General features: G+C 37.3%; 1 protein-coding gene across 5 annotated transcripts in view; it reads left to right on the forward strand.

Moving 5' to 3' along the window:
- Positions 1–14,486, forward strand: part of Mondo (MLX interacting protein mondo) — a 174,964-nt gene that overhangs the window by 91,875 nt on the left and 68,603 nt on the right. For 4 of the 5 annotated variants that reach the window (XM_076202282.1, XM_076202284.1, XM_076202283.1 and 1 more), the window contains 2 exons: positions 7,682–7,807; positions 13,123–13,176. In XM_076202282.1, coding sequence (XP_076058397.1) covers positions 7,682–7,807; positions 13,123–13,176 — 180 coding nt within the window. The remainder of the gene's footprint in view (positions 1–7,681; positions 7,808–13,122; positions 13,177–14,486) is intronic. The other variant, XM_076202285.1, reaches the window with a different exon arrangement.

Raw genomic sequence — 14,486 nt, forward strand, 5'->3', positions numbered from 1 at the left:
GATTTTGGAATTGAAATTATGGCAGAAGTAGCCAATAAAGTCTATGGAACTAGGGAATTAACAGGACAAATGTGCCAGTCAGTTTTCATAGCTTTACCAAAAACACACGGGACTTTAAATAGAATGTAGCTGACACAGAACAATTAGTATCATGAACCGCTTTACAAAAATAATCTTAAGTCATTACAAACGGAATAAGAAACAAGGCCAGAAATAGCTGATGAACAGCATGGGTTTGTACCAGATAAGGGAACAAGGAATGCAATTTTTATTGTAATAATACTAGTTGAAAATATGTCGGGTACAAAAATATCTGTCTGTTTCGTGGACTACGAAAAGGCATTTGACAAAGTGAGACGCAATGAATTAATAGATATGTTGAAGAAAATAAGAGTGGATGGGAAGGATTTAATGCAAATCGCAAATCTTTATTGGAAGCAAGAAGCAGGAGTGAAAATAGGAAAACTGTCTGATTGGCAAAATATTGAGAGGCATGAGACAGAGATGTGTAATGTCGCCAGACCTGTTTAATTTATACAGTGAGATAATCATGAGTATTTACCATCTAAAAGGAGGAATGTTATTAGATATGTAGACGATACTGTGTTACTCGCAGAATCGGAAGCTCAGCTACAGGAATTAGTTACAGCACTAGTAGAAGCAGAGGTCTAACAATGAATAAAAAGAAAACAGAAGTGATGGTAATGACGAAAAAACAAGAATGTCCAAAGCTAAGAATTCAAGTAAAAGGAAGAATATTGACACAGGTGGACCAATTCAGTTACCTAGGAAGCATGTCAACTTCGGATGAGAAAAGCGACGAATAAGCAAAGAGGATAGCCATAACGAAAATAATTTCAACAAAATTAAACTGTAACTAAAAAGAAAATTAACATGAGAACAAGAAAAATATTTCTAAAATGTTACACTTGGTCACTATTAGTATATGGATATGAAACTTGGACAATTAGTAAACGAATACAGGACAGCATAAGAGCAATAGAAATGTGGATTTGGAGAAAGATGCTTAATTAAAATTCATGGACAGAATTGAAAACAAACTAAGAAATACTGCAGCAAATAGGAACACAGAGGAAAATAATAGAAACTATCAGGAAAAGACCGTTACACTTTGTATGACACGTCATGAGAAAACAACAATTAGAACATAGTCCCTAACGGGAAAAATAGAAGGAAAGAGGGCAAAAGGAAGACCACACACAAAATATGTAGACGGGCTAAGGACATCTGTTGGAGAAGAAATAACAAATGTGATCTTGTCAAGAAGAGCAATGTTCAGACAGGAATAGAATTCCACGGTGGCCAACGTCCAAGTGGATACGGCACCCTGATTGATAGATGGAATGGCAATGATTCTGTGTTTCTCGAGATCTGTCAAAATCGGAAGATCTACCGAAATTTCGGTAGATTTGGCAACTCTGCACTGCGAATGCACAAGCACGCAGGACTAAGCAGGATGGCGTTGGTCACGTGACTTTCTCTGGCCATGGGGCGGGGGGGGGGGGTGATTGTACAATGCGCATGCGCCATCTACTACCGTTGGTCGTTCAACTTTCTTTGTAATGTTACAGCAACCTTAGCCGATGTGTGGCGATAGCCAAAATAAAATTACTAAGTTTTTACCTCGTGAACCGTGGAGTCCTTGTACGTATGTCTTCTGGTTGTCGCCAGCCGATTTGGACTAGGTGTAGAACCCACCTTACACTTACACACACACACACACCTCTCATGGCGCTGTGGTTAGAGCTCTGGCCTGCCACTACGGAGGTCCGGGTTCGACTCTCGCCCGGGGCTGAAATAATATCAGTATCGCAGCGCTGAGGGTACTCCAACTCTCGTGGGCTGGGAGTTGGGTGTGTGTGTGTGTGCAGGGTCATAGCATTACCCACATAGATCGGACCTACGAGCTCTGAGCTCTCTTCCAGGAGGGAAATAGCTGTCGATCACGAGACCAACACGTGATCCAAAGACTAAGTGAATACACAGAGAGAGAGAGAGAGAGAGATCGACAAAGGTCCGAAGCGCTCAGCCGTCGCTCCCTCGCCGTCACTCAGGATATTGTAACGTTTTTCTGTTACTCAGTATATGGTTTGGGAGTATTAATGGTTAAGTAAGCTAAGGAAATAAAATGTCCTGAGCGACGGCGTGTGCCTGAGTGACGTTGGAGCACCCCGGGCCCCCCCCCCCACCAATCAGCGTGGGGGTGGGTGGGATTCAATAATTGATCTGGCGATTTTAATCACATGAATCCGCCGTTGTGGTAGATGCTGTCTCGATTCATCAGATTGGGGTAAATTCGTAGCAGAACAAGTACCTCTTTCACAATGCATTTATTTTAAAGAGGAAATTATAGGAAGTGATGAAAATATTGGACTGGAAAACTTCAAAATAAAATTAACATCACTGTCGAGTTTAAATAAAGCAAAAGTCATAGCTGTCCGTTGAATTTCGAATTAAATTATATGTGTGTGTATATATATATATATATATATATATATATATCTAATATGTGTGTGTGTGTCTATGCAGATTTGATTAAATACGACAGCATTCTGGAAGTTATTGATTTTCTTGTGTTTTCAATTTTCCTAATTATACCCTTCCCTTAGATGTCAAAACTTAAATGTAATTCTAAACTGTTTGATTTGTAGATATAATTTTGTATATGTCCAACTATTATTGTAATTTAAATTCCAACTTGTATTATCACAAATATTTATTGTATCTTTAACACAGAAATGCCAGAAGATGTATTAATAAAGACAAAACGTCGCAATGATAAAATGGAAAGATCTAAGCAATTGGTTTATGTCCACCCCATCCAAGGGAAGAGTATAATTAGGAAAATTTGAAACACAAGAAAATCAGTAACTTCCAGGTTGCTGTCGTATTTAATCAAACCTGCATTAAAGAAAACCTGCTCCCAAAATACACCAATATGCTTGTGTGTGTATATATATATATATATATATATATATATATATATATACACACACACACATATACACACACACACATACACATACATATTCAGATTATGGTTTGCATCACCGTTATGACGGATTGTGGAGATATGTAGAGGTTACATCGCAAATCCTTAAGTTTCTTTTTCGATGCAGCGTTTTGTTCTCAGTGTTTGAGAACTTGCTAATGACCCCCTTTTTAATCTTTTAATTCCTTCGCATTTCCTACAAGAGGTCATTTTACACTTGCACAATATTTTTGTCAATTCCTACACCAAAGGATCATGGGCAGTGGCTACCGATACATTTACGAGTTTGTCTTAGGGATAATAAAACTGGGCAAACACACATTGTAAAACACTTGATAATTTCATTTTTGTGATGATTTCATCCATGTGTATGAAAAATTAAAATAATTAGAAATAAAAGTAACATATAAAACAGGTTCAGATATATTACGTTTATAATGTGATATACATAGGATGTTTATATTGGAAAGTAGATGTATTAATGAATATAAATTAAATTGAAAGCTAGATATACATTGACTAGGCTTAACGGCCTTGGGTTGCATACGAGTTGTCAGGCATTGAACTTTCATTTCTTATGTCAACATATTTCGAAAATATATTACTGTACTCATTTATCATTCAATACACTTACCTATTTTGTAACATTTTCAAATCCTATGTAGCCAGATAGTGCTCAACAAACCAAAGAAAAAACTTAGGTTTCCATACCTTTTAGACAAATTGTTAGGCGCCAAAGTTTTATCCGTATTTTGAATTATTGGCTAATTTGTATGTATAAATTAATTTCGTATAAATTCATCAACGCAATTAATGTCTAACTTTAAAACTAATACAGCCAGAAAGTATGAAAACCAAGTCATTCATAGTTGTCATGCACAAACATTTTATTTATGCTTCGTGATTTTTAAACATATTCATTATATCAAGTCCATAAACAATAAGTGATTACATAACTTTAAAAATTATATGTTGCTATAATAGTCTGGTAGTGCAACAAACCAGAGAAAGTCTGATTTGAGCGCAAATGGTAAGTACATGTATTTGTGACAAAGATCTGGCACACCGCCGATTTTGGGGAAAGTGTTGACGTTTGTGAATTCAACACCGTTTTGGTGTCGCTCGTTTTAATTTTATTTGTTTATATATATATATATATATATATATATATATATATATATATATATATATATATATATATATATATATATAAACAGTGTGTGCACAAACAATACAAGAAATTAAGAACAAAGTGGATATGGAGAGATACAAAGACGGAACTTCACGAGCTCAGCTCCCCTTCCCGTAAGATACAACTAGGTAAATACACACACACACACACACACTCGTGGCACAGTAGTAGAGTTCCCGGCTGCCACTACGGCGGTCCGGGTGCGAATCCCGTCCAGGGCTGAAATAATTTCAGTATCGCTGCGCTGCGGGTTTTTACTCCAACTCTCGTGGGAGGAGAGTTGGGTGTGTGTGCGTGTAAGGTCACAGCATTACCTATAGATCGGTCATATATAAGCTCTGGGCTCTCTTCCGGGAGGGAAATAGCTGTCGATCACGATTCCAACACGTGATCCAAGACTATGGTGAATCACACATGTGGGTCTGGGTGATTGCCTAGTAGTGTACGAGGTTGTAGCAATTGTCATAGAGCCCCGTCTCTTTGTCCTCCCTGGCCGTGCATATATATATATATATATATATATATATATATATATATATATATATATATATATATATTTGTGTAGCCAGGTAGGATATTTTCTTGCAGGCAGACGAGGTTAAAAGCTATTGAAGATTCATTTTTGATTATCTTCTTGCGTATAGTCTCTATACGACGAATATTTGACTTATCATTTTCTGTAAGTCTGTTTAGGAGATCTCTTATTACAAAGGATTACAAAGGCGGAGCATGCCGACAGGAGACCTTTTGATCCATATCTAGGTCGGATGCGAAAAAAAAATCATATTAATGATAAAATAATAAATAAAAACTATGATAATGTAAATAACAAATAAAATACATAAATAAATGCATAGGTATAGTTAAATAATAAACAAACAGGTAAATAGTAAATAATAATAAATTGACATATAACTAATAATAAATAAAAATCAGACAGACAAATGATAACAAAACAAAAACAAATAATATAAGATAAATTATAATCATTACAGCATCTTACTTAGGTATTTATCTAAATGATTCTTAAAGTTTCGAACTGAACTACATTGCACTACCTGCACTATATTGGCCGACGTTTCGGAACTCTCTTGTTCCATCTTCCAGGGCGATTTGTTGTGTCAAATTTTCAGTGGGAGAGACCACCCCCCAGCGAGTGAAAACAACGCACGCTCATTGGCTACCATTCACCAATGAGCATCCAAATTTTCCTCGACACAGTGTCCATGATCCGTACATCACATATATAATCAACACAGAAAAAATTGTATTATACATGTCATGAAGGGTGACTGGATGTGCATACATATTTCATATAGGTATGCACATCCAACAAATGTGTGAGTGGGCGTGGCCAAAACCACGCACACTCCCACATTTAATCACCCCCCCCTTCTCTCTTTAATTACTCAATTGATAAACTCACTATTTTCCGTAAAAACTGTTACATCATGTAGGGTGCGTTCACTGAGATGTGCATACGTACTTCATGTACGTATGCACATCTTGTGAATGTATGAGTGTGTGTGGTTGGGCCCACACACACTCATAAGTCAAATCACCCACCAAACGGGCTCAAACCAAAGCCCGTGGGAGCTTCACTCCCAAATTATACAGTACACACACACACTTGACACAACAAATCGCCCTGGAAGATGGAACAAGAGAGTTCCGAAACGTCGGCCAATATAAGAGATCTCCTAAACAGACTTACAGAAAATGATGTCAAATATTCGTCGTATAGAGACTATACGCAAGAAGATAATCAAAAATGAATCTTCAATAGCTTTTAACCTCGTCTGCAAAAGAAAAGAAAAATATATATATATAATCATTTGAGGCAACATTGTAGGAATTTGTAGCATGGGGGAAATTTAGAAATTCAACACTAGTGCTAGTCATTGGCAACGAAAAGGTGTTTCATACCCCTAGGCATAGAGTAATATGATTTGTTCACACTCACTTACCTGCCCAATTCCACTTCCTCTCTTTTATCGCAACCACAATACATTTCACTCCATTCTGCTCTCACACCAACTTGGTCACTCATAAGGTACATTCTGCTCAGCGCGATTATCGCTCAATGATGATCGTTCATGGGCCAACGATGATCGTCAAACGATTGGCTGGAGCATTCATTGTTTTGTTTTGAACGATGGGGCCGCACGGCTTCGATCTGCAAAGAACGAGGATGAGCATGTTAAACCGAACCTGCAACCAACGCGTTGACCCAATATGATGCTAGGTGTGATGCGCGTCATCCACCATTGGCAGTGTTAGTAGACTAATTATTAATTAATTGCACCAAGGGAAACGTCTTTAGCGCGAACGAATGGTGAGCGATGGAGCAAGTGTGTTACAGAGCTTAGAGGAGTCGAACGAGTCATGCCATGTTATGAGAGGCCTGTTTTTAACAGTGGACTCAAAATGGTCGATTAATATAATTTCGTGGTAGACTTGTACTGCTACAAGACGCTACGCTCGAGGTTTATTAAAATAAGTGTTTATTATTGTTTTGTTTTGTTTTTCTTTTCTTTTCCGTGAGGAAAATAAAATCATCAGATACCGGTTAAGATTATTAATCGGTGTTATACCCGAACTGGTATCTTAAACACGATTTGCAAATATATAGTTTAACTGGTAATTAGTTAATCGCTGATAAACATTTCTGCTGTCGCTGGGAACCGATCCTGGGCCTAGCGAATTGCCAGTCAGCAGCTCTGCCGAATACGCTAGAGTCCACAAAAGAGCGATTAGCGTACCACTTAACTATGCTACAAGAATCAAAGTAGACTGCTAATTGCAGTAATTAATCTTCTTTTTACGAAGCTCCCGAGTCCGCTCGCAACGCACAGTAGATTTGGACCGAAACCTTTCATCGCTTCTCCGTTGTAACTAATTTGAAGTAAATAACTTGTCACAGTGAAATCTTACAAATAATCATTCCTGCTGTCACTCGGAATCGAGTGATTTACTCCAAACATATGCATACTTTTTTCCGTCAATGTTTTAAATTTTGATTATGTATGACCAGTAATATTTCAGTTTGTCTCGAGGTAATATTGTCTCATTTTGTGTTTATTTTATTTATTATTACTATTATTAATATTATCATTATTTTCACCAATTAGGAGGAGGGTGGAAGCAGTCACTAGTCGTCAGTTGTCCATATTTGGGAAGGGGGGAGGAGGGAGTCAAGGTTGCTAGAGATATAGATCTTGTTCTTGAAACTACCAGACCCCCAGGGCAGTACCACCTTATGGAGGTGAAGATCATGATGGGTTTTGAAGATGGATGGTGGGGAGATGATTCTCTCTCACGTTGCACTGACTATAGTATTGGAAGGAAATTTCAAGAAACATTATTATATCAAAGTAGCTATTGTAGTATGTCATTCATTTATATTTTTCTTCAATTCATAAGATTTTTCTCCTTAATATCCCCAACATTTTGTCTAAATTCACTTTTTATTTCAGGCCATAGTACTTGAAGGAAAGTATTGGAAACGACGGCTGCAGGCTGTCACTGCAGAGTACAAAAAATGGAGAATATTCTACAAGAACAAGCTCAATGGACGAGACATAAAGATGGATTTCGAACAGGTGTGTTTTGTATTTTCAGGGACCAGGATCCCATACCATATTTCTTTTCAACTTTCCAAATTCTGTAAACCTTGGCAGTGTTCTATTTGTTTTTGTAGAAAAAATAAATCATCTAATGACTTGTATTATATTGTTCTAAAAATGCATAAGAAGTGCAGAATTGTTTTGAAAAAAGTATTGCATTTTATGTTATGCTTTCAGTGAATTTTTGGTCTAATGTTGATTATAGTTTTACTGTAGTGCATGCAACTTCAATGGTAAAAAAAAATTCACAATTAAAAGTATTATCGTGTTCCTTATCATTGATTTTTCTCAAATGTTTAGTCAACAAAGTATGTTAGTGTAATATGACATTGTTTGCATAGAGTCTATGAGTATGAATATTTAGTTATTAATTTACACAGTTAAGATGATTTTTAATGATAATTGAATTATGACATGTGAAAATTAGGTATGTGTGTTTAAGATTTTGATTAATTGATATATGAGTTTAATTACTTTGTCCCAGTCAGAATTCAGAACTTAGGAAATATTGTTTTATAATGAGGCTCTGCTAAAATGTATAATGATTAATGATCTCATGCTTGAGACAGTTGTGAGGATATCTCATGTTAACATACTAACTTTGGCCCAGTAATGCCCTTCACAATATTAATTTCAGAGGGTAGTACTCCAAATTAAACATGTTCTTACTGCTTTTATTAACAATTTATTCCTTGTAACACCCATTACTAATTTAATGTGTATCTTTATGGAGTTTTTTCATTTAGCTGAATTGCATGTCACATCTTTTGATCCTGCCAAAACCAAACCAAGAGGGTTCTTACCCCATTTAAGGGAAATAGCCAGGCAAGGGATGCCTCCACCCCTAACCTTCCCACTTGCATCCATCACCCTTGTATCTTGGCTCCTTGTGGAGTAAGGGTCATCCTTGCCCTTGCCCCTGCCCTTGCTGCTGTCAGAAGAAGCATAGCAAGACACAGCACATTCTGCCAATACAAATAAAAATTTCACATACTATTAGACCTCACCCAACATGACTTCACCATGCATGAAATTCACATTTACACTAATAGGTAAAATATCCCAGTGTTGCTGAACACGACCATGATTCACGATAGCACAATTTGAATGGCCTGCCAGGTCATGTTGTGCACCAGTTTTTGCAGAGGGTCTAGGAACCTAACCTATTCTTAACCATAAGAACCTGTTATTCGCCCAACACGAATTTTGTCCTGCATGACTGCTAAGGAACCTAACACTCATGTTCGGTGAGGTCTGACTGTGCTGATTGTAGAAAAGCCAGGTTATGAAGAAAATATATAGGTATTTCAGATACAATTTACTTTGTTTTATAGCAGAGATTTGCCTCTCTGCCATTCTACTTCAAAGCCTGAAAACTTTGTCACTTCATCTCGAGGTGAACTGAATGACATTCAGTCTCAAACTGGACCCAATATATATATATATATATATATATATATATATCTTTGACTGTATTTTCTCCACCTTTTCCCATAAAGAGAACTGAAAACTGGCAACTTCTCTCCTTATACTACAAGCTAATAACAGAAATAATACCAGTATAATGCTACACAAACATCAGTAAAAAGTTTTTTCCCTGAGAGATCTACAGGAGAGACATAGAACTATTGTTAGTCACAGTGGGGTTGCAAGTTTCTTCAAGTTAATGAAACTGGAGACCATAATTATCACTATCATTCATCATGTCTCCTTAGTTCATATGATTACTTATGAGGATGTCTATCAGATGGTTAAGTTTATTCAAACTTATCTAGAGTTATTGTCATGATATGCATCAGGTTCTTTTCCTGTTGTTCAGGTTAGCAGCTCAATCAGATTATAGATAAATGACTTCAAAGCTATCTGACTTTATCGGAAAAACATCATAGTTGTACTATCCAGGATTTTCATGATTACTGATGTATATACAGTCTGATAACATCCTCAGATTTATTTTTCTTTGCCTGAAGTTGATTTTATAAAGTTGGATTGCATTTTTATACTGTACTTTGTTGAATACAATAGTACCACTTGTAGAGTATATATTGTTCCTTGTCCTCAGTTCTGAATGGCATTGCATGAAACTGTACATTATATGTTGATGATGTCAGTAGTTATGGAGTGGCTTAGGTAGAAATGCATGCTTGAGCAAGAAATAACTGCATGCTCTATATGTATATGTGTGTGTCAGTCGTTCAAATTTTGCCTTGACTTCACTTAGTGGGAAACCTGAAGCTCTGCTTAAGGAGTATCAATGAATTGAATTGCGTTAAAACTTATCTCCCTTACTCCCATTGACACAGTGTCTAGGCAAATGGATTTTATTCTGGTTAATCAATCAATCAATCAATCCACTGCCTCAGTTCTCTCATGCAGGAGACCCATGGCTTCTAGGAAGGGATCCACTGCCGCCACTACAGATATATTATTCAGATGAAGAAATGTCACTTGTATTGAAAAAGGTTGATGTGAATCAGTTACTCTATACATGTTATTCTGCTTAGAGGTATTGTCCAGAATTTAAACCATTTTGATGAATCTTCAGATTCCACTGGTAACTTATAGTCTCACAATAGCTAGTAACAATCCATGGGTTCTTTTGTATAGCTCTGTAGGAAGAAACTTTGAACTCTTGTCTGTTGTATTAATTTTGAGTAGTAATAGGAGAGGGATAGAAGCAGTTGCAAGTTGTTGTTGTTCCCAAAACATTTTGCTGAGCAGTCATGTCTCCCTGAGAAATGCCATAGGTGGAATGGGGATTTCCCACAAATTCCTTATAAAGTGTATAGTGTATTGTTGGTATGCATGATTGTGTACAATGCAGTCTTCCATAATGTGTTGTAAAGTATAGTATGAAGTGTTACATCCAGTTACAATAGACAACAGGATGTAACTGTTGTCTGTTGTAATGTGAGAAGTAAGAGGAGAAGGATGGAAGGAGTTACCAGATGTCTGTTTTCCTTGTGGAAAGAAGTAGGGGAAAAACAGTTTGAGTTTATAGGAATTATGGGTTTCCTGGAGGCTCGCTGGCTGAGCGGGTTAGGGCGTCGTTACTTGCAGCGAAGGTCAAGGGGATAGCGGTTTGAGTTTATAGGAATTATGGGTTTGCTGGAGGCTTGCTGGCTGAGCGGGTTAGGGCGTCGTTACTTGCGGCGAAGGTCAAGGGGATGGCAGTTCGAGTCCTGCCACTAGCGAAGATGAACCAAGGGCATGGTTCATTAACTTCCACGCTACAAAAGTCCTCTGTGGGGGGCACCGTCCTAGCCCTCCAGTAGGGGTAAGTTTGTGATGTTGAACGTTATCATCGTCATGGGTTTGCTCTAGAGACTGAGTGTCAGCCCCTTAGGACTGCAGTTGCACATCCAGATTGAGGTTAGAGTGCTAATAGGTTTTGAAAGTGGGCAGTCAGGAGATGCTTTTCTCCTTTCCCAAAACTATTTTATATAACCTCATAATCATATGAAATAATTTATAGATGTTGTTATAACAATTGAGAAAGAATTTTATTCATCTGGATGGTCAGAGGAGGGATTAAGGAAGTTAGTGATAGAGTTTGGGAAGGCATGCAATAAGAGAAAGTTGAAAGGTAAATGTGAGTGAATGCTAGGTGATGAGATTTACAAGGGTAGAGTATGGCAGTGAGTAAATCTAAAAAGAGAGGGGCAAGAGGAAGTGGATAGCTTCAGGTATTTAGGGTCATATGTGGCAGGAAAGTGAGGAATGGAGGTGGAGGTAAATTGTAGATTGAGAGAAACAAGCTTATGTGTTATGAGAAATAGGTATCTGGGAATGGATGCAAAGAGTGAGGAGAATGCATGAAGGAGTGATTGTGCTGATGGCATTGTATCGGGCAGAGACATGGAATATGAGAGAGGCAGAGAAGAAAATTTTGAATGTGTTTCAAATTAAATGTCTGAAAAGTATGGTAGTGGTTACTAAGTTAAATGGAGAAACAAGGAGGTGATGAGGAGAGTGGGAGTGGAAAAGGAGATGGCAGATAGAGCTGATGAAAGATTATCAGGAAGGTTTGGACATGTTGAAAGAATGAGTGATGAAAGATTAGTAAAAGGTGTGAAAAGCAATGGTGGAAGGGGTGAACTTGAGGAGACGACTGAGGATGCGATGGATGGGGTGAAGGGGGCATTGAGCAAGAGGGGAATGTCTGTTGAGCAAGGAAGGGAGAAGACAGAAGATAGGGGTGAGTGGAAAATGGCTGTGTATGGATGATACTGTTATGCAAGGAAGGGAGGGGTGGGGGAAGGGGGGGATGGGGGATGTTTATGTTTGAATGATATTTTGACATGGCCCAAAGGGATTTCTCCCAATCTTCTCTTTTTCTACACGAGGGGATGGAGGGTGGGAGGTGGTCGCTGATTAAATGAAGCAGCCTTGCTGTGGATGTACTGTTTCTTGATACATTGCTTCTGCCCCAGGGCAATGGGTGGGATGTAGTGAAGACCTATCATCATGAGAAGCTAAGATGAGAGGAAGGAAAGGTAGTGGACGGGAGTGGAATGGGTGGGAGTAGGTACGGGCCTTTCCCCTTGTAAAGGGGAAAGAGGTCTTGGTGTATAGAATAGATAGGATAGTAACCTGTGAACTGAAAGGGTCAACACAAAGATATTATATTCATGTCCCAACTTCTAAATGTTGTGCTTTTTTGTAGATTTTAATCGCAGATGGAATGACTTTCTGGCAAGTATTTAATTTTTAAGAGCTAAAAGATGTGCTTAAAAAAGTAGATATTAATAAAAAAGATAACTTGGTGTCATATGAGGACCTAAGAACCCCAAAGATGACTTGCATGCTGTCCTTTGAGAACAAGAACTTAATAACTTCTGTCTTCTGAGAACATGAAAAACCAAAAGATAACTTACATGCTCTCCTCTTATGATAGATGGAGTAGTTAGTAAACATTGTTGTCGCTTCAAAAGTTTTACTTTGGTATTTGACCTCAAAGTTAACTTTTGGTTGTTTTAATGTTTTTTGAGCTTCCTTTGGTTCTGTCTGTCTAAATTCACAATTGAAAAACCTGTCATAAGAATGAAATTTTCTGAGTTTCTCAGTACAGACTATACTTTCAGGTATTGAGAAACAGTGGTGAATTATTAGCTGAAAGTAAAAAGCTATGGAAGATTTAATGTTTTTATTTCAGAGTAGTCACATATGTAAATATTGTTAGGTATTGGCATATGGATATTGTAAGGTTGATTTCATTTGAATTATCAGAAAAAATCATCTTAACTGAATGCATTGGGTATATGTGATTTAATCACAATAATTGCTTACAGCAAAATGGTATTCGACTGGAAAAAGCGCGGTCCTTAGATCAAAAACAGTTGAAGGTACAGTGCTTACACCCTAGCCATAAGACAGTGTGACAATTTTACTGAAATGGGGAAATTCATGATAAGATATCCCAAATGACTCAGCTTCTTTTAATATGCTGCAATTGTTTGGGTTTGTATATGTCCACACACACTCACATTAATTTACACAAGGTTTTTTAGCGATAAATTGAGACATATGGAAGGAAACTTTAAGCTAAACGTAAGTGGAAAGGTCTATGAAGAGGCATCAACATAGGCTGAAATAATGAACAAAGTTTTTGTTCTGTTTTCGTTCAGAACAATATATTTCTTGGAGGAAAGAGCTGTAAACAATGATGTTGGATTAAAATATACATAGTAAAAGTGGAAGTGAAAGAAATATACAAATTATTAGGAGCATTGGATGGTACCCCAGATTGGAACAACAGATGAACAAGATTTATATGTTAATTGTGTGCTCATTAAAAGAATGGAAAGTGACATAAGTCAGGGAGCATAACTATGTGGTGGCAATTCATAAAGGAGTAAGAAGAAACATTAACCTCTTCAATACAAGTCAAATAGTTGCACACATGTCAGGTTGCCTGATGTACAATGATGCATCACAATATGCGTATTACAAAATATATAGTTACTGCTGTTCTCTTTCACCCTGAATAAATATAACATCACAGAAAATGTGATCAAGCCTGTTCACAGAAAACGGGGGTCACCCAGCTAAAACTACAAAATAGATATAATCAGGAAGCCAATACCGGCATCCTTGTATACCTCACTTGCAGGTCATGATGCATACATATGTGTCATCATATTCAAAAGGTTAAACAACAAATGTGCCCCTTACCAGCATGATCACAAAATTACTGTGAAATAATTGTAAAAGATAAATAGGTTGAATACCTTGAAGAGATGAACATTCTGGCAGACAACTTCGGTTTTAGAGCTGGAAGACCACGTGTATTGAACCTCTTGGGTTTTTACTGAAGAGCAATTGGTGTACTGTGAGAAAGAGGATTGGGTGTACTTAAATCTAGATAAGACCTTTGAAAAAATACCCCATAACAGACAATTGGATGATTTAGAGGTGATCTGCCTGATTGGATGAAAGATTTTTAAAAGAAAACAGAAGGAAAGGAGAAGGTATCAGGTGGAGGACATTGATTAATAAGTCCCACAAAGGTCAGCGCTGACACCTGTAATGTTATCCATTAATGTAAATAACATAATGGAAGGTTTAACAAGCTACACAAAGATCATGAGAAGGCTAAAAGATGAAAACAGTAAGATTTTGCACAAAGAGCTAAATAATATATATGCCTGTAACT

Source organism: Oratosquilla oratoria, chromosome 18, assembly GCF_046742065.1.
Source record: "Oratosquilla oratoria isolate Oo_2021 chromosome 18, ASM4674206v1, whole genome shotgun sequence".
NCBI lineage: Eukaryota > Metazoa > Arthropoda > Malacostraca > Stomatopoda > Squillidae > Oratosquilla > Oratosquilla oratoria.